The 27,924-nt window shown below is 38.7% G+C and overlaps 1 protein-coding gene across 3 annotated transcripts in view; it reads right to left on the reverse strand.

Moving 5' to 3' along the window:
* The window catches only part of Nim1k (NIM1 serine/threonine protein kinase), a 57,309-nt gene that overhangs the window by 18,233 nt on the left and 11,152 nt on the right, over positions 1-27,924 (reverse strand). The window contains exons 2-4 of one of the 3 annotated variants that reach the window (XM_048800075.1): positions 11,136-11,202; positions 4,091-4,217; positions 1,864-2,819 (exon numbers count right to left, since the gene is read on the reverse strand). In XM_048800075.1, coding sequence (XP_048656032.1) covers positions 1,864-2,155 — 292 coding nt within the window. In that variant the 5' untranslated portion in view covers positions 2,156-2,819; positions 4,091-4,217; positions 11,136-11,202. Of the gene's footprint in view, positions 1-1,863; positions 2,820-4,090; positions 4,218-5,776; positions 6,435-11,135; positions 11,203-27,924 lie in introns of those variants that run through there. The other 2 variants (XM_048800076.1, XM_015497345.2) reach the window with 2 other exon arrangements.

Below are 27,924 nucleotides of genomic sequence, written 5' to 3' on the forward strand. Positions count from 1 at the left end.
CTACAGCATATGCAAATCGCTTAGGTGCTGTTTCTTAGCTCTGCTATCCATTAGAATTACCAGGAGAATTTTAAAATAAAATTTAAAATAATAAATTGGAATTACCAGGAGAATTTTAAAATAGCCTCAACCCAGGCCAATTAAATCTGAAGCTCTTGAGTGGGGTCTGGGTTTTTTCTTTTTTTCCTTCTCAAGTAATTTGTGGGTAGCAGAGGTGAAAACAGGACATAAGGATCTTGGTTTGTATGTGGGAATGAACTTCTGTTGATAAAGGAACCATTGATCTTTAGTTATATACAAAGGTGAGGCAAGGCTTAACCAACTCTGCAAAATAATACCAATAACTAACATTTATAGAGCACTTACTCATTAATACTTCTGATGGACTATAAAGTAAGCACTATTATTTTGTACATTTTATTAATGAGTTATCTGAGGCTCAGAGAAGTACTGTAATTTACCAAGATAAGTAAGTAAAGTAGCCAAGACATGAACCCAGATACTCAGGCTTCAGAGCAACATGGAAGGGGACTTGAAGCTCCTGTGACTTGTGAGTGTGTGTGCTGGCATGTGTGCCTGTTGGAGGTGGTAATGCATGCATATGTGTATGCAAATGAGGCTTTTTTTTTTTTCACAGAGACCAAACACAGGGATTGGAAGGGCACAGTTTTGCAGGAGAAAAAAAGGCTGGAGAAAAAAAGAAAGCAAAAGACAATTGTGATGGAAGAAAAGAGAAGCTTTGGGACATGGTAGCATGCTGGGTCCAAGGAGAAAAAATGTTAGTAAGGGACTCTTGGGAGAGAGTAGAGCCCATGGGCTTCAGGCATTGTAAATTATGCTTATAAGTCAGTCCTTCCTTCCTTCCTTCCTTCCTTCCTTCCTTCCTTCCTTCCTTCTTCTCTTTCTTTCTTTCTTTCTTTCTTTCTTTCTTTCTTTCTTTCTTTCTTTCTTTCTTATCAGGCTTTACCTAAGTTAGAGGTGCCTTGGGGAAATACCCACAAGGAGGTTGGGCAGAAAAGGGTGCTGAGCTCTCCATGCAGTTTCTCCTTGAGGCCAGAGTGGTGGGCACTGCTAGTCCAGAATCCCAGAGTGACCAATAGTAAAGCAAGTGTGGACTGAGGAACCAGGCAACACTGAGAACAGATACAAAATAGACTGAAGCAGAAAACGTACTGAGATCAAACCCCTTTCCCCAAATATAACGGAAGTAGCAGGTTCTGGTTAGAGGGGAAACTGGAATCTACTATCCAGAGAGTGGCCATCTGGGAAGTCAACTGTGCCACTCTGTGCCATAGTTACTGATACACAAATATAAATAGAAGTTATGAATGTGGACTCAGGAGATGTGATGCCTTGGAACCAAGCCACATCCCAGTCCCCTTCTCCATGGCCTGATTGCAGAGGGCAGGCTTACCTTGACCTTTGTGGGAGTTTGTCCAGATGGTGTAGTGGGAGTTTGGGGAGCAAAAATACTCCTAAGATTGAACTACCAAACCCACATTTTACTTTTTTGGACCTCAGTTTCCCTAAATGTAAAATAGTAATTAAAATACTGGCTTCTGGGGCTGAGGTTGTGGCTCAGTGGTAGAGTGCTGGCCTAGCATGGGTGAGGCACTGGGTTCGATCCTCAGGCACCACATAAAAATAAATAAATAAATAAAAGGCATTATGTCCACCTACAATATTGGCTTCACATTGTTATTGTGGGTATTAACTGAGAAGCCACCGAGGAGGGCTGGCCCAGGGCTTGGATGTAGCAGGTGCTCAGCTGAATCTCCTTTGCTCTCCTGGCCTCCCCTCATACCTCACCCACAAACTAGATCCCAGGATATCTTGGGAAGAACTTGGGAAGTCAGATCCTACCTTTGGTTAAGGAGTGAATCCCAAGCTTGACTTGGGAAAAGTTCCCGCTTCCGATTTCCCCTCGAATTCGGTAGAAACCTATCCGTTTCCCCAGCGTGATCTCCCTCACCACCTTCTCATCGTGGGACATGTCCTGGGTCAGCTTCTCGAAAGGTGTCAGCTGGCGGGGCTGTCTCTCCTCACCCTCCTTGTTGTAGTCTGTCTGACCACCGCTCTCCGCGCTGTCTCGCCGCTCCCACCTGGCACTGTGGGTGTTCACCAGGCCACCTCCGTTTGCATACACTGCGGTCATCGTCCTCGCGGGTTCACGTCTCCATCTCAGCCAGGAGCAGGGCAGGTTCCAGAGGAGGCAGAGGCCCAGTGGGTGGGAAATGAGAACCGAGGCTCGCAGGACTTCAGTGTCCCACACAGCTGTCCTGGGAGCTGGCAGAAACTCCTTGCTGAGCAGCTTCCTTCCCAGCCTCAGTGAGAGCAGACAGAGGCTGTCCAGCCCTTCCCACCTTCCCTGGCCGTGAACTTCCAAGCTTTACCTGTACAACTAGACACACGTCCAGTTACCATAACTCTTCCCAGATGGGACTTGAACTTCTGGCTGGACGTGGAGGCTGCTGTTTTATAGTAGGTGGCTGCGTCCTAGGCTCCCGTTTGCTATTTACGGTGATGGCCAGGAAATCTTGCACAATGGTGTGTAAAAGCCTCTCCAAGGCCCTCAAGTCCCTGCTGCTGGTGCTTATCTCTGACCTGCTTCATTTTGTGCTTCTCTATGGTCTTAAGTCATAGGGCTCTGGAGACTGATAAGCTGGACCCCAGGAAAGAAGAATCTTGCAAATCAGCCTTAACTCACAGGGCAGCCAGAGGATTAAATCCTTGCAATGTCACTTTAGCTGGCCTTTATTTAGATGAGCCTTCCTCTAAGCCCTGAGCTGTCTCAAAAATTTGGCAGGTGCTGGCTTATCCTGAAAACAAAGAGTAAGAAAATGATTAGCTCATGCTAATATACTGTACAGGATTTATAGTAAATGTGAAACTGCTTTGTGAACATTTATCTAAATGCAGTCAGCAAATTTACTCGATAATACACACTTGATTACACATGACTTAGTAAGAAGAAAAATGTACAAACATAAAGTCCTTGATCTACATGTAGGAAAGCCCTCATAGTCTGTAAATCTTTCCAGCAAAACAGTAAAGTTTAGGAAAATATACATTTTTCCATTGGGTGGCTTCAAAACCATATTTTTTTAAAAAATGATAGCAATAATGATAATATTAACCACCAATTGTCAAAATTTCTTCTATTTATGTGAATAATAATTTATATATCCTTTAATACCTTAGTAAGTTATTGTACAAATTTTCTATACCATTTGCTTCCATTTTTTCTTTCTTTGTTATTCTATGACAAAAGTTAGTTTTTTTCCTAGCTTTATTTTTAAAATACTTCTGATCAGATGTTAACATTCCAGAGTCTGCACTTTTTATTTTGAAGATATGGAATGGAGGGTGAACAGGTCTACAGCATTATCAGTGATAAGAAATGCTGCCTGGCTAGAATGTCTTCTAGACTTTTTTCCCTACACTCCCTGGTAGGAAACAATCTGGATCCTTAGAGCACTCTGTGTGTTTTATGAAATGTCGGATCTCCATGAAGGTAGAAACTGGGTTTAAGTCAATAGCATGTCCTGCTACCCTCCTCTCTCGCTCTGCATGAAGTGTGATATCTTTTGTATAGAAAGTACTTGTTAAATGTGTGTTGAATTTGATTTTTAGACATGAGCATTTTTGAACAAAAAATCTGGCTGAAAACATGAGAAATTGCCTTGGAAATGTGGATTTCCAACTCTGCTTGATGAAATCACATTATTACAGTTAAGAATAGGGTTGCCCATGTTATTATTATGGCAAAGTATGGGGTTGCCAAATAAACATAAACATGGAAAGTTAAGAGGAGGTCGATGCCAGTTATTGTTCCTATTTCTGGAAATTGGGAGAAGAAGCTAGAAGGATAAAGGGACCATGAGCAGTGACTAAAACATCTCTGGGTTAGAGTTTGGTTAGGGTGTTTTAAAAAACATTTTAAAGATAAAATATCTTTAGTTGGGTTGAAGAAATCTAAGTCACTAATTTGAAATTGTCCTTGGAGTCACAGGCTCCTTTAAAATTCTAACAAAACCTATGACCCACACACTCACATAATCTCACTCAATTTTAAAGGGTTCACAAATACTTTGAAACTCAGGCTGAAGATCTACTTAAGGTCAAATCCTACTAGATCTCCGGCAGAGACATGTAGGGCTGTGGAAGTAGTCAGTGTAGAGCACTTGTCAAGGATGCAGGAGGTCCTGGGAGCCATCCTTAATACAAAACAAACAAACAAAGCATTTAAAGAGATCATGCAATAAGAGGCTAGAAGTGCAGTACCATTAATGTCAATCTTGATTCTGAAAGAAACTTTAACTTAACCTATATAAAAGGAGAGGAGGATTTTTGACATAATGCAGTGCTGGGTTACCTCCTGATCTTGGCTCAGAATTCTCAGCTCTGAGTCCTCTCTGAGCACCTCACCCCTGTGTTGTCTTTGTCACTGACCTGCTGCATGTTACTTAGATTAGCACCTGGAGGGCAAGAACCTGTACCTTATTCATCTGTCTCCAAGTCTGCACAGTGTCTGGCATTTATTTGTTAGAAGTTTGTTGAAAAAGGAATGGAATAATATACCAATTTGTTCACTGTTACCTTTAGGTATGACTTAGTAGTGGTAAATATTTTTATTTGTAAACCAATAACACCACTCCAATACTTACTTTATCTCAGAAAACTTATTTCAGCCCATATTTCCAAGATCTGGGCTACTGTCTATGAGCTATTAGGATTCTTGGCTTCACCTTTTTGTGCAGGTAAAAGCTTAGTCTGAATTCCATTGTCTGGCTGAGAATTGCTATGGGACTCCTTAGAAATCCAGTGTCTCCTTCCTTGTCCCTTTCAAAGGATGAGCTCTCCTCAAGCCCTTAGGCCTCATATTTCACTATACCTGCTTGTCCAGACTTGTTCTTTGCTTTCTGGCTCCCTTAACCCTTCCAATTCCATTCTTAAATTCCATTCAGGCTCTCTTACAATGGGTGAGACTTGCTATTCTGATTAACTTCTGGAACCACCCAGGAGCTCTTATTCCTCCCCTCCCAATTCCACACTAAGGGAGAGATCCAGTACAATTGCCAGAGATGGTCAGGCTCTATCTTGGATTACATACCCTACACCCACAGATTAAATTTCTTGCCAAATGTTCTGAACCAGTTGTCTTGCCTTAATGGTCAGGAAGACAGTGTTCAGTTTAGATCAGATTTAGGGGTTTTTGTACTTCTGTAAATCTTGTTGTGGTTTGTCTTGAGGATGATCTTAACTTGTTGGGACAGCTAGCAAGCCAATTGGGGAAAAAAACTGAACCTCTACTCCAAAACACATTCCACATCAAATCACTGTAAAATAAATGAAATCATAAAATATTACCCCCCAAAAAATCAGAAAATTTTCTGTGACCTCAGAGAAATCCAGAAAAGAAAATATCAAACTTGTCTACATAAAATTATAGCTTTTTGTTTGCCAAGGTTTTCATGAACAACAACAAAAATCAAATGATGTGTTAGTAGGGAAAACTTTCCAATATATGATAGACAAAGAGCTAATTTTCTAAATAAGTAGTAAATAAAATGTATAAATTCTTGAGAAAAATACTAATATTCCAGAGAAAAATGATAAAGAACATGAAAAGATATTTCACAAAAAAAAATACAAATGGCTCTATAACACATAAAGGACAAACTCACTTATAACCAAAGAATACACATAAATACTACCCTTAAATTTGAATTTTCACATATTAAATTTGAAAAAAAACTGTCATGGTGGTGCATACCTGTAGTCCCAGCTACTCAGGAGCATGGGGTGGGAGGACTGCTCAAAACCCAAAGTTCAAGACCAGCCTGGGCTATATACTAAGATCCCATCTCAAAAAAGAAAAAAAGAAAGAAAGAAAAAATTGTGATAATATGCCGATGAGAGAAAGTTGGGAAACAGGAACTCTCATTATTGTTACTAGGACCATACCTTGGCACAACTGCTAGAGGGTAATTTGGCTATCAATATTAAATTACTAGTGTCCTTTACCTCAGCAATTCTAGAATTTATCCCAACCATACACAATCAATTCAGAAAGTCAAACATCTAATTATAGGCATAGCCAGTCATGCTAATATATACTCCCAATAATGTAAATACAAAGACTTATGTATTTCTGACATAAAGGTGAATAGAAATTCATTGTCACATTGTTTTGTAGTAAGAAATCAGAAACTGTTTAAATGTGCATAGGTAAGGAACTGTTAAATATATTATACACACATGGTGGGTTACTATACACTCTTGCAAAAAAATGGGTTACAATATCCAAGATATACTGTTTAAGAGGTCAGAAGAATGTGGATAATGTGTTATCAGAAGTGTAAGAAAGAGCTGGGTGCAGTGGCACACCTGTATCCCAATGGCTCAGGAGACTGAGGCAAGAGAATCACAAGTTCAAAGCCAGCTTCAGCAATTTAGCAAGATCCTAATCAACTTAATGAGACCCTGTGTCAAAAATAAAAAATTTAAAAAGGGCTTGGGATGTGGCTCAGTGGTAGAGCAGTCCTGGGTTCAAACCCTGGTACCAAAAATAAGTGTAAAAAGAAGTGCAAGAAAGAGGAGGACATGGGCTAGGGTTGTGGCTCAGTGGTAGAGTGCTTGCCTAGTATGTGTGAGGCACTGGGTTTGATCCTCAGCACCACATAAAAAATAAATAAATAAAACAAAGGTCTATCAACAACTAAAAAGAATTTTAAAAAAAGAAAGAAAGAAAGAAAGAGGAGGATGTATCTAAGAAACTGGCATAGTCATTACATCTGAGGATGGCTATCATTGAAATGGATACTAGGGCAAAAGAGAGGTATACTATTCATTATTTACTCTTTCATATGATATACTTTTTTTCTCCCAGCAAGTATATGTTTACCTGAAAAATAAAACAAAAATATGTAACATGTTACCCCCTTGTATAGTTGGTGTCCAAGAAGTTTGCTTTACTTGTAGCTATACAGAAAATTGCCATACCTGATTCTTTAATGTCTAATGGGCTACTTTTTAAATCAAAAGATGATTACAGATTTTTGGTTAAATGCAGAGAATTTGATATTCTCACTAATTTCTAGGAAGACACAGAAAAGGATGTCTATTGAGAAATAAAGACTTTAGGCCAAAGGCTAAGCTGATGCAAATGATTTCTAAATGGTAAAACAGACTTTCAGTGTGCTTGTCCCATAAGGACAAAAGGAGTAAGAGAGGAGATGGCAGCAGATGTGTGATACCAACACATTTGGGGACTTGGAAAGAAAATTGAGATGTGGTGAATAAATTAGCAAAGACAATAAAGAAAATTGAACTTGAAGCCCTGCGTTAAGTGGACATGACAATGAGACTCAACATTCTGTGAGCTCCAAAGATTTCAAACTTCAACAGAAAAAGTACCTCAAGGTCAGAGGAGGGTCATGAGACCAAAACCATAGGAATTGCTTCAGTATAGCAGGGAGAGCCCCAGTCCTTTCCTTCCTCAAATCCAAGTTGTTACTTTCTCTTCCCCACTCCCCCACCCACAACATGGCCCTGCTTAAGAACACAAGGCAAAGAAGAGGGGGTTAGGTAAACTGTTGGGGTATGGAATCCCCCTTCCCCACTTTCCTTCTTCTCCCTGCACTGAGTTTCCAGAATGAAAAGAAATAAGCATAGACATCTCCAGGCAGAGTATTCCTCTTGGATAGACTAGCTCCGGAAAAAAGACCTCCCGAAACATACACTTGGAGGTTCTCCAACAAAAAAGCCACCTGACCAGGTACGACAGGACCCCTGGGGTACCAATGCCAGGTATATACAAGGAGCCTCCAATCAGACTTAGAGCCATCCTTCTAGAATGAGTACCCAGTCAAGAGACACCAGATACTGGAGGAAAGTCTCCAAAATTAAAGAAAGGAATTATATCCAACCAAAACAACCACTACCCAAACCAAAAGGAATTGGAAGGAAACAGCAACCTGAGGAAGCAGAAGACAAAACACCCACAAAATATAAATAAGCAGGTAACAGGCAACTTAGACAAGAAAACACTCTCTTGAAAATTAAAGGATTTACTTGAAGGACTATTTTTTAAAAATCTACAAGAGATGAATAAAAGAGAAGAAAAAACAAGTAAACGACAATAAATTCAGAAAGTCAAACATCTAATTATAGGCATAGCCAGTCATGCTAATATATACTCCCAATAATGTAAAGCATATCGTTTCTATTATACCTGAATTGCCAGCAAATCTCTAAAATTTCAAAAAGAGTAATGAATGAGGGAAAACTTTGGATTTTCACATATTATAGTAGGATAAAAAAAATTGAACCAAAAAAATCTAACAGGAAAGATAAATCTTATATAGGTAGGGATGTGTGTGTGTGTGTGTGTGTGTGCATACCATTTTGCAGAATATTTTTTTCCTAGAGATTTTTTCTTAGATATCTAGAAATAGAAATTCTAATTAAAGGTTATGGGATTATAATAAATAGTATATGTTTTGATTGCTTTTAAGTAGTACCCCAAAACATCAAGCTTCATCATCTTGAAAAATAAGCAAATAATGGAAAGTTATGACATACCTAAATGCAGATGAAATCTCCCCTTTTTCAGAGGCAGGTAGGGTTTTCATTGTTGCCTTTTGCCTTTTTTGACTTTGACCCATTTTTATGGACATTAATGAGAGTTTACATACCCACCCAGACAAATATATGGAGCCACATCGTTGTAGATCAAAGCCTCTGGAGGAGGCAGAATGGTCCTTAATTATTAGCTTACTGCCACTTAGCAATGCATTAAATAAGATTAAAGAAAACAACTTGCTTGGTCATTCATTTTCTTGACTTGCAACCCCACTGTGAAAATAATATCAAAGGAAACCACCTTGGCTTTATTCTCTTTGTCTGAGTTCAAATTACAAAACTTCTGGGCAAGGCTTTCAGACAACATCTTTGTTGGTTGGCAAGGCCAGGCATTGCTTAGAGGAAAAATCTGGGTTTTCTCTATGTGTGGCAACAAGATTCAATGATAACCAAACCCCAGTTGTAATCCTTCTCAGAGAGAATCATTAACAAGCACACTTCACTTGAAAGTTTATTTTACTAGAAATCATTTGCACCAACTTAGCTTTGGGCCTAAACTCTTTATTTCTCAACACGTATCAAGATACCCATTGGGGACAGTGGGAAAATTTTGAATCAAATGGAAAATCAGTGTGAGCTGGTTCTGCCCTAGGACTGTGGCCCTGCTCTGTAACAGTACCTCTCCTGCACTCTATGCTGTATACAGGCCACTTTCCCCAGTCACTTGGTCCAGGTCTCCCCAGCCCACTCTCACTCACCATCGATGGCAGTCCACCCAGTCAAGTGGAATTACATAAGCTCTTCCCACATCAAGTTCTACTACACTAGTGGTTCCCTGGACCATAAAGGCCACAGATTCAAATGCTTAGGAGGGCAGCATTAGGTGAACGATCCAGGGAGGGCCTTTGCCCAGCATGACCAGGCAGCCCTTGTTCAGCTCCAGCCAGGGTAGAACACAGCCTTCCTTTGGCCCAACTTTGTAATTCTTGGAAAAAGACTGGCAATTGAGATTTTTGTTGGTAAACTTGCAATTTTTAAATAGCAGTCAGGTGAAAACTATGTGTGGTGAAGTGAAACTGAATTGTCAGTCAACATTTGGTCTTTTGATTGACAGTTTATGGACTAGGTTTTATAGGAGCATTATCAAAGGGAGGAGGGGCAGCACATAGTCAAATATATCTAGAAACGCTCTTTGATAATTGTGTTAGTGTCTTATAGTTGTATAGAGTTTAAAACATACAAATGAAATGTTTGTTTAATTCACTGTGCCCAAGTTTATTGAATCATTTAATTCATTCTCACAGAATGTCTTTTTGTCATTGGTCTTTTTCTTAGAACTCTGACTTCTGAGTTAGGCAAAGCTAATTGTCAATTAAATATCTGTTAGAAGTTGGGTCCCCCACAGGGCCTAAATTAGGAAGATTATGAAAACAGTTCAGTATATACTGGGTGGGAGCTGCCCACATGTCTGGGGTCTGGAATGACAGAGTCCTTTCTTGGTGATTAGGTATCTTTTAACCTTGGGAGGATTTAACATTGAAAATGGAAGTGTTTAAGAGACTTGCATCCCACAATATTAATAATTTTATTTTGATGAACTTGTACAAATTTGGTATTTTTATGAAGTTGCTCTGTAAAGAGGAAAATAGTTTTGTGTTTATAAGAATTGAAAGAACTGACTTAGACTAGTGGTTTTGATATTTTAATTATTTTTAAATAGAGTTGAAATATATTTAAGAGAGCTTATTACCCTGTTTATATGTTTAAGCCATCATATTTATCAGAATTATTAGTATTTGGAAAGGTTTTTTTTGTTAATCAAATAAATTTCTTTGAAATGAAATAAGTTATAAATGTAATTTAGAATGCTTTAAAAGGTTTAAGTTTTGAATGGGATCAAACATTAATCTTTAAAAATGATTGTTAGATAAAACAATGTCTGAAAATTGCTTCAAAATAACCAAGAGTGGAGGGAGTGATGGGGGTTTAAATGAAAAAGATTGGACATGAATTGATCTTATTGAAGCTGAGTGATGAGTACCTAGAGGATTATAACATTCTTTGCACTGTTTTTTAAAAATTTTTCTACAATACAGTTTTATGTGACTGTTAAAATTTGCTACATCAAAAAATATAATATTTGTACTTTTAAAATGCTCGGCATTCTACTATAGGGAACAGTGCCTGCTGAATGCACGCATGACTGAATGACATGACGTGACAACCCCATAAAGCAAAACATTACCATTCACTCCTTACAGATTAAAACAAAAACAACAACAAAAAATCAAATCTAAGGACAACTGAAGTTAAGAAAGTTGCCCTTAATTTTTCAACTGTGAGCTCCAGAAGGGTGAAGACTGTTCATTTAGGTAATCTTACAAAACGTGACACAAGGAATTTCAAACACATGAGGAAGAGAAGAGACCCACTTTCCATGAGAGAGATATTGCAGAAACTGAAGCCCACCCCCGTTCAGATTTTAATCTCGTTTATAATTCATTTCCAAAACACAAATCTTCCCACCTCTTTTGAGAGATAATGCTTACCTCAACAAACAAGAAGTGGCATTAAGATCCCAAATGGAGTCATGCGTTGAATCACAAACAGGTAGTTCTGAGCAGAAAGACAAAATACATCCTTTATCCTCTCAGAAATAACTAATTTAGGAAGCAGTATAGGAACACTGATGCCTATTTGCAACTCAGGGTTTATTTTTAGGAGTTTAAAAATATTTGCAAATCAAAGTAGAAACTGCTCTTTCACTGCCTTGTAACTTTCTTCAGCTCTAATGTAGAGTGCCCATGAAGAAGCAGAGCAGAGCATGTGAGGGATAGCTGTCACCAGCATTAGAAAAACCTTCTTTTCTACTTGAGCAGCAGGGGTAAGGTCGTGAGTGAGGAAAGTGGGCTGCAGATCAACACTCTTTCATAAAAAGTTCAAGAGGATTGAAACCTTTATCGGGGTCTCCCATAGCACATAAGTGATCCCTTCACACAGAGTGAACAATGCATCTGACAGTTCTTTTTTTTCTTTTTTCATGCACACACACAAAAAAAAAAAAAAAGAAAGAAAGAAAGAAAAAAAAACTATAAGCCTTGTATTCTGGATAGATATGAAGGATGAATAGACACATTGGTGGTAAGTGGATAGATAGAAGGTAGATAGATAGATAGAAACAAAGATGTAAAGGGCAGTGGACCAAGGATGGTATATCAATTGCAAAGACCAGGTTTTGGTTTTCTGATACTTCAGAATATTGTGAATTATTTATACTTTCATGGACATCCAATTCACTGAGGACTGGTCATGTAAAAGAAACAAGGTGATACAAACAAAGTATACCATTGTTTTAAAAAGTATCACCTTCAAAGCCAGGCATCCTGGCTTGTGTCTGTTAATTCAAGTGATTCAGGAGGCTGAGGCAGGAGGATTGCAAATGGGAAGCCAGCCTCACCCACTTAGCAAGACCCTCAGCAACTTAAGGAGACCCTGTGTTAAAATTTTAAAAATTAATAAAAATAAGAAGAACTGGGGGTGAAATTAAGTGTAAAGTACCCCTGGGTTCTATCATCATTGCCAGCCCCCCCCGCCACTGCCCCCAGCCACCAAAAGTACCACATTCACTCTATGAGCAACAAATTAATTTCAACAAAACAATACTATCCAAAGTCTTCAAGTAATACTATTAACCAAAGTTTTGAAGTTTTGTTTGTATTTGATAAATATATTTTGCTTTATAGCTATATATAAGTTTTAATAAAAATGAATTTAAATGGAGTTTTATATTTTTAAATGTTTATGTGTGGGTGTGGATGTGATGCTGGGGATTGAGCTCTGGGCCTCATGCATGCTAGGCAAGTGCTGTACCACTGAGGTATTTCCTGGGTCCTATTTTTCAATACTCTTGATATAAAAATTTTATTTACATTTATTTATAATAAAATAATTTAAGTCCCAAGAAAGAATTGTGAGAGTTTCATTCCTTTAAAAGTATACAATGAGGGCTGTGGATATAACTTAGTTGGTAGAGTGCTTGCCTTGCATGCACAAGGCCCTGGGTTCAATCCCCAGCACCACCAAAAAAAAAAAAAAAGTATATGATGTAAGTTTGAGAAACTCTGAGGGAGCATTTCTTCTGAGGGAGAGCCCTTCAACCAAAACAACCAAATGGGGCCATGGAATAAGTATTGAATAGGGATCAGAACAAGGTTAGGGTCTTGACTTTCCCACTAAATATCTATGGGGCCTTGAGCAAGTCTTTTTCCTCTCTGACCTCCAGTGAGGGTCCTGGACTCCATGATATTTTCAGATCATTCCAGCCCTGATCTTCTGGGATTCTGGGTTTAACATTATGGGATGAATTCCAAATCATCTATGGGGAGGAAAAAAATCCTGAAGTCTAAGTATTACATTGCCCCCTTCTGGGCCTTTGTAGTACCCACATGGATAAGAGTCCTACAACCACATTAACCTAAATAGTTAAGACGAAATATTATAGCCCAATCCCCCTTTTCCATCACAATCCAAGTCAGAGAGTTAGATATGAAAGTGTTCTCATAGAAATGTTAGAAGACAAGCAAGGAAAGAAAGGAGAGAGGGGTTCCTTTGGACATGGAGGCTGGGGCTGGATTCAGCAGAGTTTTACACACAATTTAATCTCCATCCATCCCACCCCCCTTAAGAAATATGATCAGTTGTCTTTTATTAAGTGCCTAGAATGCTCCAGATCAAACTGGTCCTCCTCTCCTCCCCTCCTCTCCTCTCTTCCCTTCCTCTCCTTCTTCTTTCTCTTCTCTAACAATACTTCTGAAATTCTCCTGACTCTTCCAGCCAGAGCTGGAGTACCTGTGTCTGTAAAGTCTCTGGTTTGTTCCCACAGTTTTGCCTTTTTTCTCTCTCTCTCTCTGTCCAAGTCTCCCCCACCCAGTGAATTTACTCCTGCCCCATTTCCTTGTTTGAGCACTCCAGAGCTCATTCATGTTTCCTTCCACCACTGTCCTGTGGCACTTGAGATCTGTATCCCATACTCCTGTCTTTGACTTTGTGTTTTTTGTGTGTTGGGTGAGTCAAGCTTCCTCTCAAGCTGTTCTTGAGATCAGGCTCCACACACTAGATGTCCCAATGCACCCCCAACAGCCCTTTCCAGCACTGTGCTGAGACCATCGTATTGACAACTCAGAAGATGGCTTCACCTTTACTAATGTCATCCACCTTGTTCTTGTCTAGGGGAAATGACCAGTACTTTAGGGAGCAATTGCTCATATTTAGCTTAAAATTAGGAGAAACAAACTGCTGGTTTTCTTCTCCAGACTCGCTCCTATTGCAATTTCCCCCATTTTGGTATATGGCAGCACATTCTTCCAGTTGACACCATAAACCGTGATCCCTGTTTTCTCTCATGCTCCATGTTCAATCTGTCCATCCAGAATATAATCACTTACCACCAAGTCCAAGCCAACACCAGCTTTTGGTTGGATCATAGTTACGGCCTCTACGGCTGATCACAGACTGTTCTCACCTAGCCAGAAAGGGCCCTGTTTTAGAACATCCAGGAAGATCCTTCTAAAAGATGTAGATCAAGTCATTTCTCTACTTACACCTTCAATGGCTTCCCATCTCACTCAAGAGTGAAAATTAAATCCTTGAAATTAAACCCTTCAAGGCTCTGCCCAGTAAGGTCATCTTCCTCTCTGTGGCCTCTCCACTGTCCCCTTACTACTCTCCAGTCACACTGGGCTCCTCACCCTATTTGAAGGCACCAGGTATGCTGCTAACTTCTACAAATGCCTACTGACTCATTTCAGGAAGCTTCTCCCACCCACCATAAGCCAAGGGCAGTTCCCTTACGCACTTCCAAAACCCTGTAGCTAGCAGCATGTTTTCCCCTTTCTTTCTTTCTTTTTTTTATATTTTAGGGTTTTTTTTAGATGGACACAAACAATATCTTTATTTTTTATGTTTTATGTGGTGCTGAGGATCGAACCCAGGCCGCATGCATGCCAGGTGAGCGCGCTACCGCTTGAGCCAAATCTCCAGCCCCTAATGGTATCTTTTTGACACATAGAAATTTTAAATTCTGATAGCCAAACTCATTGATCTTTTTCTGTTTTTATGGTTTGTGCCTTTTGTATCTAATCCAAAAAAATTGACCTATTTCAAGATCCTGGTGGATCCTCTTATGTATACATCTAGTAACTTTACAAAGTGGTGGAGAAAATCAGGCTGCTTTAAAAAAAAAAAAAAAAAAAAAAGGAAGAAAGAAAGGGGAAACATGGGCTGGGGATGTGGCTCAAGCGGTAGCGCCCTCACCTGGCAATGCGCGGGATGCTGGGTTCAATCCTCAGCACCACATAAAACATAAAAAATAAAGATATTGTTTGTGTCCACTAAAAAAACCCTAAAATATAAAAAAAAGAAAGAAAGAAAGGGGAAAACATGCTGCTAGCTAACAGGGTTTTGGAAGTGCGTAAGGGAAACTGCCCTTGGCTTAATGGTGGGTGGGAGAAGCTTCCTGAAATGAGTCAGTAGGCATTGTAGAAGTAGCAGCATACCTGGTGCCTTCAAATAGGGTGAGGAGCCCAGTGTGACTGGAGAGTANCTCTCTCTCTCTCTCTCTCTCTCTCTCTCTCTCTCTCTCTCTCTTCTCTCTCTCTCTCTTAAAAAAAAAGATATCGTTAGGAAAATAAATAGGCAAATTACAGAATAGACTGTATACACAGGCCTCTAAACAACATCTAGCACACCGTAAGTGCTCAATTAAATATTTTTGAACCACTGTATAAAGACTTGTCTCTTTCCCATCCCAATACGGATCTATTCTAATGAGTACAGTCAGCTTAGATATCAACAACCTATGATTGTTGAATGGGCATGCTAGTGAGAGGGAAGTTTGTTTTTATCGAAGGAAGGAAAGGTATTGGAAAACTTCATTAGTAGAAATAAAAGATGATAGGGCTGGGGTTGCGGCTTAGCGGTAGAGTGCTCACTTAGCAAATGCAAGGCCCTGGATTTGATCCTCAGCACCACATAAAAATAAATAAATAAAATAAAGATATTGTGTCCAATTACAACCAAAAAATTAATTAAAAGAAATAAAATGTGATAAATCAGTAAATTCTGTAGAATGTGAGCATCACCAGGACCCCTAGAGAACCAGGCAAAGTAAGGATTGGGTAACTGTAAGCCATTCCCACAAGTAGGTTAGTTGAAACATGGGTGGGATTTTTGTAAAATGGAGCAGGAGGCATGTGCCTCACTCTTAGTTGCTTCAGTAGGGCCAACACTTTTATAGTGAGAAAAATCCACACATGAAATGTTAACTGTCAGGTGAAGGTCCACTTAGATCCTGAGAGGAGCTGGGCGAAGTTTATCCGAGGAAGGGTGAGTTCAGAAAGGGGAAAATTTACTCAGGTAAAAAGGATTAAATTGATCCTGCACACTTGAGACTGCTTCAGGGTGTGGAATAGACCCACCTGACCATACACCCTGTGTTGCCCAAGACCATCCAGGTGTTTCCCAAAGTAACGTTACCTCCCTTTTTAGTCTCAAAAGTATCCTTAGTTGGGTGGAATACAGTACCATCACACCCTCTCCTGTGTTGTTTCTCCCTCTTATTTTAGATAGTCAGGGAGGATACATAATCATGTCATTGCAGATCTATTCACTAGTTAGCATCACTCCTGGAGGGAGGGGTAGAATTGGAGCAGTAGACAGCTTGGTGTTTAGTTTGCTTTACTGGCTTTTGCTATAGCCAGTCTTCTTTGTAATTGTTTTGAATTGATGTAGTTCTTTCTTACCCCTAAAACTATCAGTAGAAGGCAATGCTTTCTTTCTTTCTTTCTTCTTTTTCTTTTCTTTTCTTTTCTTTTTTTTGGTACTGGAGATTAAACTTGGGGGCACTCAACCACTGAGCCACATCCCCAGCCCTTTTTAATTTTTGAGACAGGATCTTGCTAAGTAGCTTAGGGTCTCGATGAATTGCTGAGGCTGGCTTTGAACTTTTGATCCTCCAGCCTCAGTTTCTGGAGTCACTGGTATTACAGGTGTGTGCCACCACACCTGGTTGTCAATGCTCTCTTTAAAGACATAGAAACCAAGGCATGGAATAATATAGTTAAATGATTGCCTGTGATCATTCAGGGTGAAGAATCTAGAAAAGACTCCTATATATGATCAATTTATTTTCGGTCCACCATCTCCATCATCAGCTCATTTAACAACCGTTTATTAAATGCCTATTATGTATCATCAGCTCCCTCTCCCAATGATGAATTTATTGAGAATCTAACATCCTGGACTCCCACTGTGTGTAGATAGCTCAAAATAGACAATCTGCTGCAGAGATAAGAACATCAGATACCATTGTTCAATGTTTGAAGTGCACTCTGTTTCTATTGGAGAAACTGACTAGAAGAGACCCATAGTTCTAACAGTTAAGACAAATCTTAATTGTACAAGTGCATTGTGCTTCAGGGATCCAGGCAACACAAATAGGTTATAGGATATTTGTGCATCTCCTTTGGAAAAATGTTTACTGAGATGCTTCAAATATTTTTAAAATTGGGGTTTATCTTTTTATTGGGTTATGTTATTTATTGATTCTAGATATAAGTTCCTCATCAGACACTTGATTAGCAAAATGTTTTTCCCATTCTGTGGGTTGTCTTTTCACTTTCTTGATGGTGTCCTTTGAAGCATAAAAGCTTTTCATTTTGATTTCCAGTTTACCTAGTTTTTCTTTCATTACTTTTATTTTGGTTTCACATCTAAGAAACTTTTGCCTAATTGAAGGTCATAAAGATTTATGCCTATGTTTTCTTTCTAAGTCTTATAATCTTAACTCTTACAGTTGGATCTTCAATTCATTTTGAGTCACTTTTTATTTATTATATGAGGTAAGAGTCTAGCTTCATTCTCTTGCATGTGAATAGCTCTTTTATTATTTTGGGGGGTGGTACTGAGGATTGAACTCAGGGGCACTTGACCACCGAGCCACATCCCCACCCTTTTTTATATTTTATTTAGAATCGATGTTTTTCTGAGTCACTTAGGGTCTCTCAAATTGCTGAGACTGGCTTTGAACTCGCAATCTTCCTGCCTCAGCCTCCTGAGTTGCTGGGATTACAGGTGTGTGCCACAGGGCCCACTCTTTCATTATTTTTTTAACTGTATATTTTTTAGTTATTTTCTTAGTGGTTGCTTTAGGGGCTTATGATATACATTGTAGCTTATCAGAACCTAGTTTATCTTCAGATTAATTTAATTCTAGGGAGATCTAGAAACTTGACTCCTTTGTAGCTCCACTTCCTCTTTTCCTTTACTGCTGTTATTATCATACATATTGCATCTTGTTATAACTATAACTTCATACAATTTTGTGTCTTTTTGAACAGCTGAGAGAAGAAAGGACAGTGAGTATAAATAGACTCTGGGTTATTATAAGCCCTGAGCATGAACAAGTGCTCTGCTTTGCTCTTATACCCCCTCTGCTGGAAGCAGTGTTTGTTACTGCTCACAATATACATAAATAAATGAATAATAATCTCCATTCAGACCTTAATAGACGAACTCACAGAAAGTCACAATAAAGTGTGGACATGAATAAGGAGGTTAATGAGGCTAAGCGAGTTGTGATGTTGAAGGGCGGGTGACATTCAGAGTGAAGAGCAAGAAGAAAGTGTCTTTCTGATTTAAGCAGCTCCTTGAGGACAGGGCTATCTTATGTATCTTATCCTAGCACAAAATGCCTGGCATGTAGTAGACACTCAGTAAATGCTGAATGATTTAATGAATGAAGGATCCCGTGGTTGGTGCAGAGCTAAGAAAATGAAGCAACAGAATTCAGTCTTAGTCCCAGTGCTTCCCAGATGGACACTACCTCTGCCTCTTCTCAGTGTTTATTCCTTTGTATTCACAGGGTCAGACATGAGCAAATATAGGGACAAACTCCCCAGTTTCCATAGAGCACATTCCTTCAACTCACCTGACAGGGAATCACCACAGAGCTCTGCCAGAAAAAGCTATTTCATCCATATGAAAACATAGCATCTTTACATTTTTAAATGCTACTGAGGAAAAAAGATAACCAATGGCATGTGTATTTCTTATAGATACATACCTAGAGATCCTAGGATGTATACCTAGGATCAAAAGAATTAGGTTTTTTAAAATCAAAACATCATTTTGTTGGGAAGTAGTAAAACCTCTGGAAAGACAGAAAAGTCATAAATCGTGTAAGTACAAGCAGTCATGCTGGACTTCATGTGAAGAGAAAATATGTCAAAACTAAACTGTCCTTGCATCTGAAGGGAACTAGTAAATAATGCGGTAAAATCCATTAAAGAACATAAATCATGGAGTCCAAGATCATGCAAGCCTGGCTGGCTTGGAAAAAGCAAAATACACTGGTATTTAAAAGAAGAGGAACGGATGTATAGTGAGGTAAACTTGTAATCCCAATCACTCGGTAGGCTGAGGCAGGAGGATCACCAGTTCAAGACCAGCCTCAGCAACTTCGCGAGGCTCTGTCTCAAAATAAAACATAAAAAGGACAGGGGATGTAACCTGGTGGTAGAGCACCCTGGGCTCAATCCTCAGGACCTGAAAAAAAAAATAATAATAATAAATAAATAAAGGAAGGAAGGAAGAGCCTTCCCTTGTCTGGCTGTGCTTTTACTACTCCAATGACTTCTGGGCACAGGTGTCTGCTCAGGGGAGTTTTGTGACTGATGTAATTAGAGATACTGTTTTCCCCAGAGGGGGGAACTGATTTGGGGCTGATTGAAGAAGTGATTATACAACTTGGAGAGGTAGTTTAAGTGATGCCCACCAGGGAGTCAAAGGCTTTCCAAGCCAATTCTGAGAATTACACACTGTTCCATGGTATTTGCTAATTGACTTGGTATTTCTGACTGAAAAGATTTCCCCACGGAGGCAAATGAAAGTAGATAATGAGGCTCTTTCATCTCACGTGGCAACTCCTGAGCAAAGCCTTAGCTCTAGAGACCAGACACTATTAATGCAGAAAACTGCAAAAAGATTCAGACAGAACAGGAAAAAGATTCAGAAGTATGCATCAAAAGGTTTTTGCTATGATTCTCAGCCTGCATCCATATTAGCTTGAATTTTATGAATTATTTATAATTATGAAGATAAGGAGTGTGCAGTAGAAACAACTGCAATGTCCATGAAATGGACTATTTCTGAGAGCTTCACGATAGTCGTTGCTATTCACTTATGTGGGGATTTGTTCACATACAAGGAAAGATTCTGTGTCTGCAATGTGCAGGCAAGTTTTGCATGTCTAAGAACCTCACTACTGTCAGGATGAAGGGAAATGAAATTAGGGTGGAAGTGGAGAATTTAACCATGAACAATTCTATGTGTGCAGTTGTTATTTTTGATGTTGCTTTGACTATTTATAATTACAACTGCGATCTTGGTGTAAGTTGCTACAAATATACATTTATCCTAACTGCTGTATAGGAATGTGGACCGTCTCTGATGAGCATGTGTATAAAAGGGACTCATCCCAGGCAAATAAACTGGCGCACCTGCCTGGGATGATTGAGGTAAAGACTCCAAAGCTGAGATATTCCAAAGTTTCAAATCCAAGAATAAAATGTCTAAGAAAACCATGAAGTACCCTGTACATCTTTGACATAATTACTAGTTGGCACAGGTGGAGGCTCAAATATTGGTGACAAAAACAATAAATGGCATGTATAGTTTCCTGTATCCTCCACTGGGCCTGGGGAACCATGCAGAGGGAACTCAAGCTATAATTAGGAATATATCTGGTAGGCTTTCTAAAAAATTGTTTCTTTTAAAGTTAGGGTTTTGAGAATTCTGAAAGAAGTTTAATGAACATGAGACCAGATCATGGTGACAATGTGCTCACCAACATGTTTCTTGATGCTCCAGAAAATTCAGGAACAGCCCCATGAATATATTTAGCTTCTGTCTGGAGACTTGTTCCCAGATGGGCAGATTTGGGACTGGGGGGAGGTCAATGCGATGAACTGTGTCTCTATCAACCTGCCACTTTTGCCACTGAGCCGTTGTCCAGAATAAGGGGACAAGGTTACTTTTATGCAAAGAAGCCACTAAAAGAGGGAAGAAGAGAGATGGGGAAGGAATGGAGGGCCCTGCTAAGCCTCCCACCCTGAGCCAAAGTTGAGTCAGTAGCCATATGACAGAGCTGTGCAGAAGCCATGGTTATGTCAGAGGCTGAATCTGGTCCTGAGATTTTTAAGACTGGAAGGATTTATTTGGGGCCTCAAATAAAGACATTTAAAGATGCCCACGGGAGCCCAAATGGCGAAGTGCAAAGGATGAAGGTTCCCTGCATTGAGAACAGAGGCTGGAGGGGGGCCTGCCTGGGAGGGGACTAAGCCAGTAGAAGCCCAAGTAATCTAGGTGCCACCCCAGCTTCTTTCTTCTCCTCCCCAATCTTCCAGATCCTTCCACTTCAATGACACCTCCATCCTATTACAACCAACCAAGATGCCAACTAAGAATCCTATATCCAGCAAAATTAAGCTTCAGATTTGAAAATAAAATAAAAATCTTCCATGATAAACAAGAGTTAAAAGAATTTGCAACTAGAAAACCTGCACTACAGAACACTCTCAACAAAATATTCCACGAAGATGAATTCTTTCTGATACAAATACTTTGTTATAAATGTTCATCTGAGTACTGTTTCATCTCAGAAATCCTGTTATTTTAAGCTTTTATTATCACTTAGTTCGAAGCACTTTTTGTTTACTTTTCTTATGTTTTCTTCCTTGACCTCTGAGATATTTGTAGTAAGCGTGCCATTTAATTTTGAAATAGTTGACATGTGGAGTTCTATATACCTTAAGGTAATTGATTTCTTTCTTCCTTTCTTTTTTTTTGAAGTTGTTGATAGACCTTTATTTTATTTATTTATTTGTGGTGCTGAGAATTAAACCCAGTGCCTCACACATGCGAGGCAAGCACTCTACCATCGAGCCACAACCCCAACCTGATTTCTTTTTTTTTATCTTTATTTTTTTTAATTTTTTAGTTGTAGATGGACACATACGTTTATTTTACTTATTTGTTTTTATGTGATGCTGAGGATTGAACTCAGTGCCTCACATGTGCTAGGTAAGCACTCTACCCCTGAGCCCCAGCCCTAGCCCAAGGTGATTTATTTCTAATGTAATAAATCATGCAGGAAATACAGTCTTCATGATTTCAAATTTTTTTTAAAAAAGTAATGGAAATGCTTTTACATTGATTGTATTGGATACATGTCAAAACTGATCAAATTGTATACTTAAAATATGTGCATTTTATTGTACTTAATTTTTACCTTAATAGAGCTATAGGGGAAAAAAAACCTAAAAAAAAAATCCTTCATTCAAATGCTTAGACAATAAAATTCAATTTCCAATGCATAGTCTAGAAAGCTTTTCAAGATATGGTTCTTGATTGTTTTCTAGTCTCATTTCTGATCTCCCCTGATCCCACCTGTCCCCCGCTAAGCCCCTATATTTGAGAGATATCAAAATAATTGAAAGCCCTATGCTGCCGTGCTGTTTCATGGTTCTATGTTTTGGTACATGGCATTCCCTCTGCATGGGATGTTCTCCTCAACCTATTTCCCACAGAAAATTCAAAACTATATGTCTATATAAAGATTTCCTTGACTCCCTAAGTCCATGGGGCTCCCACAGTGTTTTGTGCTTCTGTCAGTTGATAGTTATAGATTAACTTCTTGGATGTGTATCTTTGTGTACCTGCCTAGGGCTGGGAGTGCAGCTCAGTGGTAGAGCACTTGCCTAGCATGTACGAGGCCCTGAGTTTGATTCCCAGCACCCCGCACACAAAAAGTGTTCCTCCTCTGTGTACCTGTCTAGATGATGAGAGTAATGAGGGCAGAGTTGATATTTTAGTCATCTCTATCTCTAAATAGTGCCTGGCACATCAGAAGTACTCAAAACATGTGTATAGAATTGATGGATAAATGAATTAAGACAGGTTTTATTTGTTGCTGAGTGCAAAAAAATATTTTAAATTCTTGCCTTTCAAGAGTTGAATTTCATTCTTTTTCTTATTTCAATCATCTGATGGTTGAAGTTCTACCTGTTTTTAAAATCCAGCTTACATTCTTAACCTTTTCCCCACTTCCTGCAGTTCCCTTTCCTTCATATCTCTCCCTGATATCCCAAGCAGAATTCAGCTCTTCCTCTGCAATGTCCTCATGATGCTTTTGATTTCCTCCAACATCTTCAAACTCTACCTACTGTTTGAGCTACTGGTGTGAATCCTTATTCTCTCTAGTATAATATGGGTTTCCTTGGGGCCAGGTTCTCTGTCTTATCCATTTCATGATTCTGGGCACCCAATACCCAAATGCTGGCTGATTTGACTTGAATTGTACAGATATTTTTAAAGGTGGCATGAATCCTAGAAGACACAGAAATAGATATTTCTCTCATAAACATTCTTTTTTTGTTGTTGTTGTTGTTTAAAAAGAAACACCACAAATAATGGTTTCTGATAAAAAAAGAAAAGGCAAAAACTTAAAAATAACCAATCAAAAGAAAAAAATAACTTTCAAATGTTTCCTCCTCAAACAAGAGTGGGTGTGTTATAAGTGCCCCTAACCAGAGCATCTCCGACTGGAAAATTTCTGAAACACTGTGGGTTTGATGTGATGCCCCATTATTTTTTCCAGGGTGTTCTAAAGTTCCCAGTGAAGCACACCACAAACGCAGTGGACATTCCTAAGAGGCTATTTGAGTTGACAGTATCAGAACATTTACAGACCAGCATTGCTCCAGCCCAGAGAAAATAAAAACAACGGGATTATGGTTTTCCCTTGGAAGGCTGCCAAGGCTAAAATGATCATGCTAAGAGTGAAGAAACTTCATCTTCCCTGTTTTTTATTTTTAGGGTATGATATATTGGTAGCCTTCTGCAGAATTTGCTTTATTTTACAATATGAGAAATAATCCCTGATCCATTTTCAAAATCTTTTCTGCATTCCCCAATTCCTCTGAACAGTTCTGCAAAAATACAGACCCATGTACTTCCCTTGGCCTTTCTCCCTAGTCTTTGCCTTCTTTATGTCCACAATCCCCCAAGGGAGCCAAAATCAGCACTAGTGAGCAGTGAATCATATCCCACCTCTAAGACACTACAGGGTTAGCATTTACCCCTGATTCCAAGGCATCCCTAGTCTCTTTCCCCCCAAAAGCAAAGATATGGCTAAATATCTAGCCTTGAAGGAAAGTTCTGAGTTCTGCTTCAATTATGCAATTTATTATGCAGTTTCTTCTTCCCGACATAAAATGTCCTTTCACACTGAGTAGTGCTAGTATGCAGTGTCTCTAACTGAAATGACTTGCTTTTTGCTTATTCAAGCTCCAGCCTGTCCTGAAACATCACATTCTTGGTATGTTCTTTTCTCTGCTCACCCATAGTTAACTGCTTCTTCCTCAGCTCTACCAGTGAACTCACACCTTGATGATATGAACTAGGTTTAGCTTCTCTAAAACTGACACATCCTGTTTCATATCCTTAGTATTTCCCACGGTTTAGTACAAATGAGGATATGGTAGGTGCCAAATAAATATTAGTAAAAACAAACCAAAAAGAACTAAAAGAGTTCTAGAATGTAAACCACAAATTAATAGCAAGTATTCTAGCAATTTGTTCACTGTAACGGTGATGTATTGCAAAAGTTATTTTTATTAAGCACTTATTATACATCAGACATTGTGTTAAACACATATGCTATTGATTTAATCAATATAACAAAACCTGTAAGATAGATATTAAAATTCTCACTGTGCTGAAAAAGTAACTAAAGTTTGGAAAGTTGAGGAATTCATCCAAACCAGAGAGCTAATGAATCATGGATCTGGCATGGGACCCAGGTCCCTCTGAGTCTACCGGCAGCCTCCATTTGGTATACAGTGGAACTGAATCCTCTAAGGACAGACTATTGTCATAAAATTCAGCTTTAGCTTGGGTATGGTATAAATCAGCCATAGTACCAAAGGCATGTAAAAGAATCAGAAAGAAAGATTCTTCAAAGCACTCTGCATTTTAATAAACCACCAAGGCCGATGAACCATAGTGATAGTAAATACATAAATTCATTTTCCCTTTATTCCCAACTTTGTAATGGACTTGTTATCTCCCCTGTAGTTATTCAAACTGACTTTCTGAAACTGTAGGTGACCTTATGTGGTTGAATGGCAAACTACTCAGTTAAAGCCCAAGAGTTCCAATATCTCAATAAAAGTTACAAACAAATAAAAATACGTAAACTGATTGGTATATATGTACATACCGTAGAAGAAACAAGATAAATCTTAAGTTAGAACTACAAGTTAAGCCATCTTGTAATAGAATATCTATTGAAATTGAGCAGACTGTACAAGAAAGTAAAAGATGATAAGCTGATTTCACTCATGCATATGAACGGCAAAATGTAAAGCAAAATACTATGAAGCCATATCTAGCAATGTATTTATAAACATATGACCTAGTAAAATTTCTCCCAAGAATGCTTACATGGATTAACAACTGCAAGTGTGTAAGTTTAACTCAATTCATAAATTTTTTGAAGGGAAATAACAAAAGATTATCTGAGCAGATTCAAAAAAATTTTAATAAACTTGTACATACCTCTTATTTATAAAAATAATACAAACTAGGGCATGCCTGTAATCCCAGCTACTTAGAAGGCTGAAGCAAGAGGATTGTAAGTTGGAGGTCATCCTGAGCAACTGGTGAGACCCTATCTCAAAATAAAATAAAAAAAGGGCTTGGTGTGTAGCTCAGTGGTAGAGTACTTGCCTAGCATGTGTAAGGCTCTAAATTCCATTCCCAGCACTGGGAAAAAATATATATATATATATTAATATATTTAAAATATATATATATATATATATATTAAATCAATATCTATATCTAAATATCTATATATCTATATCTATATGTCTATATCTCTATCTATCTATTTATCAATCTATCTATATATCACATTAGGTGTAATGGGAACTTGTTTAACTTAATTAAAGCTATTTGCCAAAAACCTATAGTAAGCATCTTTTTAAATGGTGAAATCTTAGAAACATTCTCTATAAAGTCAGGAAGAAGACAAAAATGCCTTTGAACACTGATTCTATTCAGTATTTTTGGAGCTGATAGTCAATGAAAGAAGACAATAACTAAATATTGAAAAGAAAGAAATAACATTATTCTCATTTACAGACAAAGATTTTGAAAACCCTAGAGAGTCAAAAACTATAATAAACCATTAGAGCTAATAATTAAGTTCAACAAGTGCTTACTGGAAACAAGATAAATGTGCAAGTTCCATAATATTTGTATTCACTAATAGTAATCTGATAATAAGAAAATTTAGCTATAAAACATGTCCTAGTTACACAAATGGCAATAAAATTCATAAAGTACCTGAGCAGAAACTTTGTGGTAGCCTGGGGGATAGAAGTTCAGTAGATTAAACAAAGGAAGACTCCCTTTTGACATTTCCATTGGTAAGCTGAAGCAGGAAGTACTTAACAGATGATACTATCTTCTGACAAGGGAAAGTTGAGAAATCAAAATCTACCTGAGGAAGATTTCATAAAAACAACTCAGTTGTTTGTATGTATGAACATGTCCCATTATTGTGTATAATGCACCAATAAATTTTTTAAAAAAAGTTGTTAGGAATGAGGAAGATAAATTATGAGAGTATACAGAGAGAAGTTACAGGGAAGAAAACATTCCTCCAAAATTCCAAACCACATTTAGAGAGGTCAGGGATAGGCCCTGGAATGGATCACAAATAGGACCACTCGGTGGTACCCTGAAGATGTTATTCTAGAATCACCATCTCACAGGCAATCAAACATCAATCCTTGTGGCTGGATACTCGTTAGAGTGGTGATATGTCACTGGCATGCTAATGTCTTCAGCTATTTGATAATATTGTTTCCCAAGGGAAAAGCTAAACAAAAACTGGTTGGAATGAGTAAACATGCAAATTATCCAGATTCCAAATGTGTCATTTCAAAAACAAAATGAAAACAAGACTGCAAAACATCGAGGAGTCTTTTAGAAAGGAGGGATTTTTATGGGAAGTTAAGACCAGCTTCAGTAATGTCACCATAGTCCACTGAAGAAATACTATAGGTTACTGCAGATGTAGTTAAATGTTGACAGCAGCTGCATAAATTTAATACTGGAGCAGCAAGAACTGCTCTCTGTGGGAACTGAGGGGAGGAGAGAAAGCAGATCTTTTGCAACTGCTAAGTAGCAAAGGAGCTATGGGGGGAATGTGGCTATTAGGAACAAAATTTAAAGCTACCAGCAACATTCCAGGAGAGCAAAATGCAGTTGGGAAGGATGAGGTTGAAAAGCAACCAGCAACAGATTGTGAAACTAAGTAGATCTGTAGATACCATCAGGAAAATCTCAGGACACAAATCCAGCAACAGGGAAGCTGACTGGCACTGAGTGTCTGGAGATTGCTGCTTTGCCCTTCAGAACAGGCTTGTTGTTAGGTCGTTAAACATTGCACAGTAGCTCAGAACCTGGAATAAAAGTCTTTTTTCTTTTTGCCCCAGGTGGCCCTGAACTCCTGGACTCAGGTGATCCTTCATCAGCCTTCTGAGTAGCTGGTACTGTGGACATCTGCCAATACACAGGCTGAAACGAGTTTTTTCCTAACGTCAGTCTTCCTTCAGGCCAGCCCATCAAGCACACCTTTTTTCACACTGATCTTCCTTCCACGCTGCTGAGGAAATGCCTCCCCTCTGCCAAAAACAAATGGCAATTTGCTTAGTTGAGCTTCAGGCACTTTCTGGTCTCCTCTGCCTTCTTATTTCTGAATGTCCTGAAACCAAAGTAACCTGAGTCTCCAAGCAGATTAGCTGATCCCAAGTACTCCTATGATAACCCGAGTACTCCCTGGGACTTCTAGGAGTCCAAAATGGAGGGACCTGCTAGATCATTTAATCTCTCACTCTGTATTTGAGAAAACAAATCCAGAGAGGTAAAGTCACCAAATTATTTTGTGTCTTTCCACTGATCCAACCAAGCAGCTCAACAGAATAAATGAACAACCAAAACAAATATGGGAGGACTTAAAAGCCAAACTAAGGGAGGAAACAGCTTAACTCAAAAGAAGATTTGAAAGATGCAAATATTTTCTTTAGTTCAAGGTCACATTCTATTACTTGCTCATTAGGAGAATAATTTAGAAAAAAAATTGTCTCCTCACTGAAATTGTGATACGTTTTGTGATTAGAAAAAAATACTTGATTTAAATATAAATGACTG

The sequence above is a fragment of the Marmota marmota genome, unplaced genomic scaffold, assembly GCF_001458135.2.
Source record: "Marmota marmota marmota unplaced genomic scaffold, marMar, whole genome shotgun sequence".
NCBI classification, from domain to species: domain Eukaryota; kingdom Metazoa; phylum Chordata; class Mammalia; order Rodentia; family Sciuridae; genus Marmota; species Marmota marmota.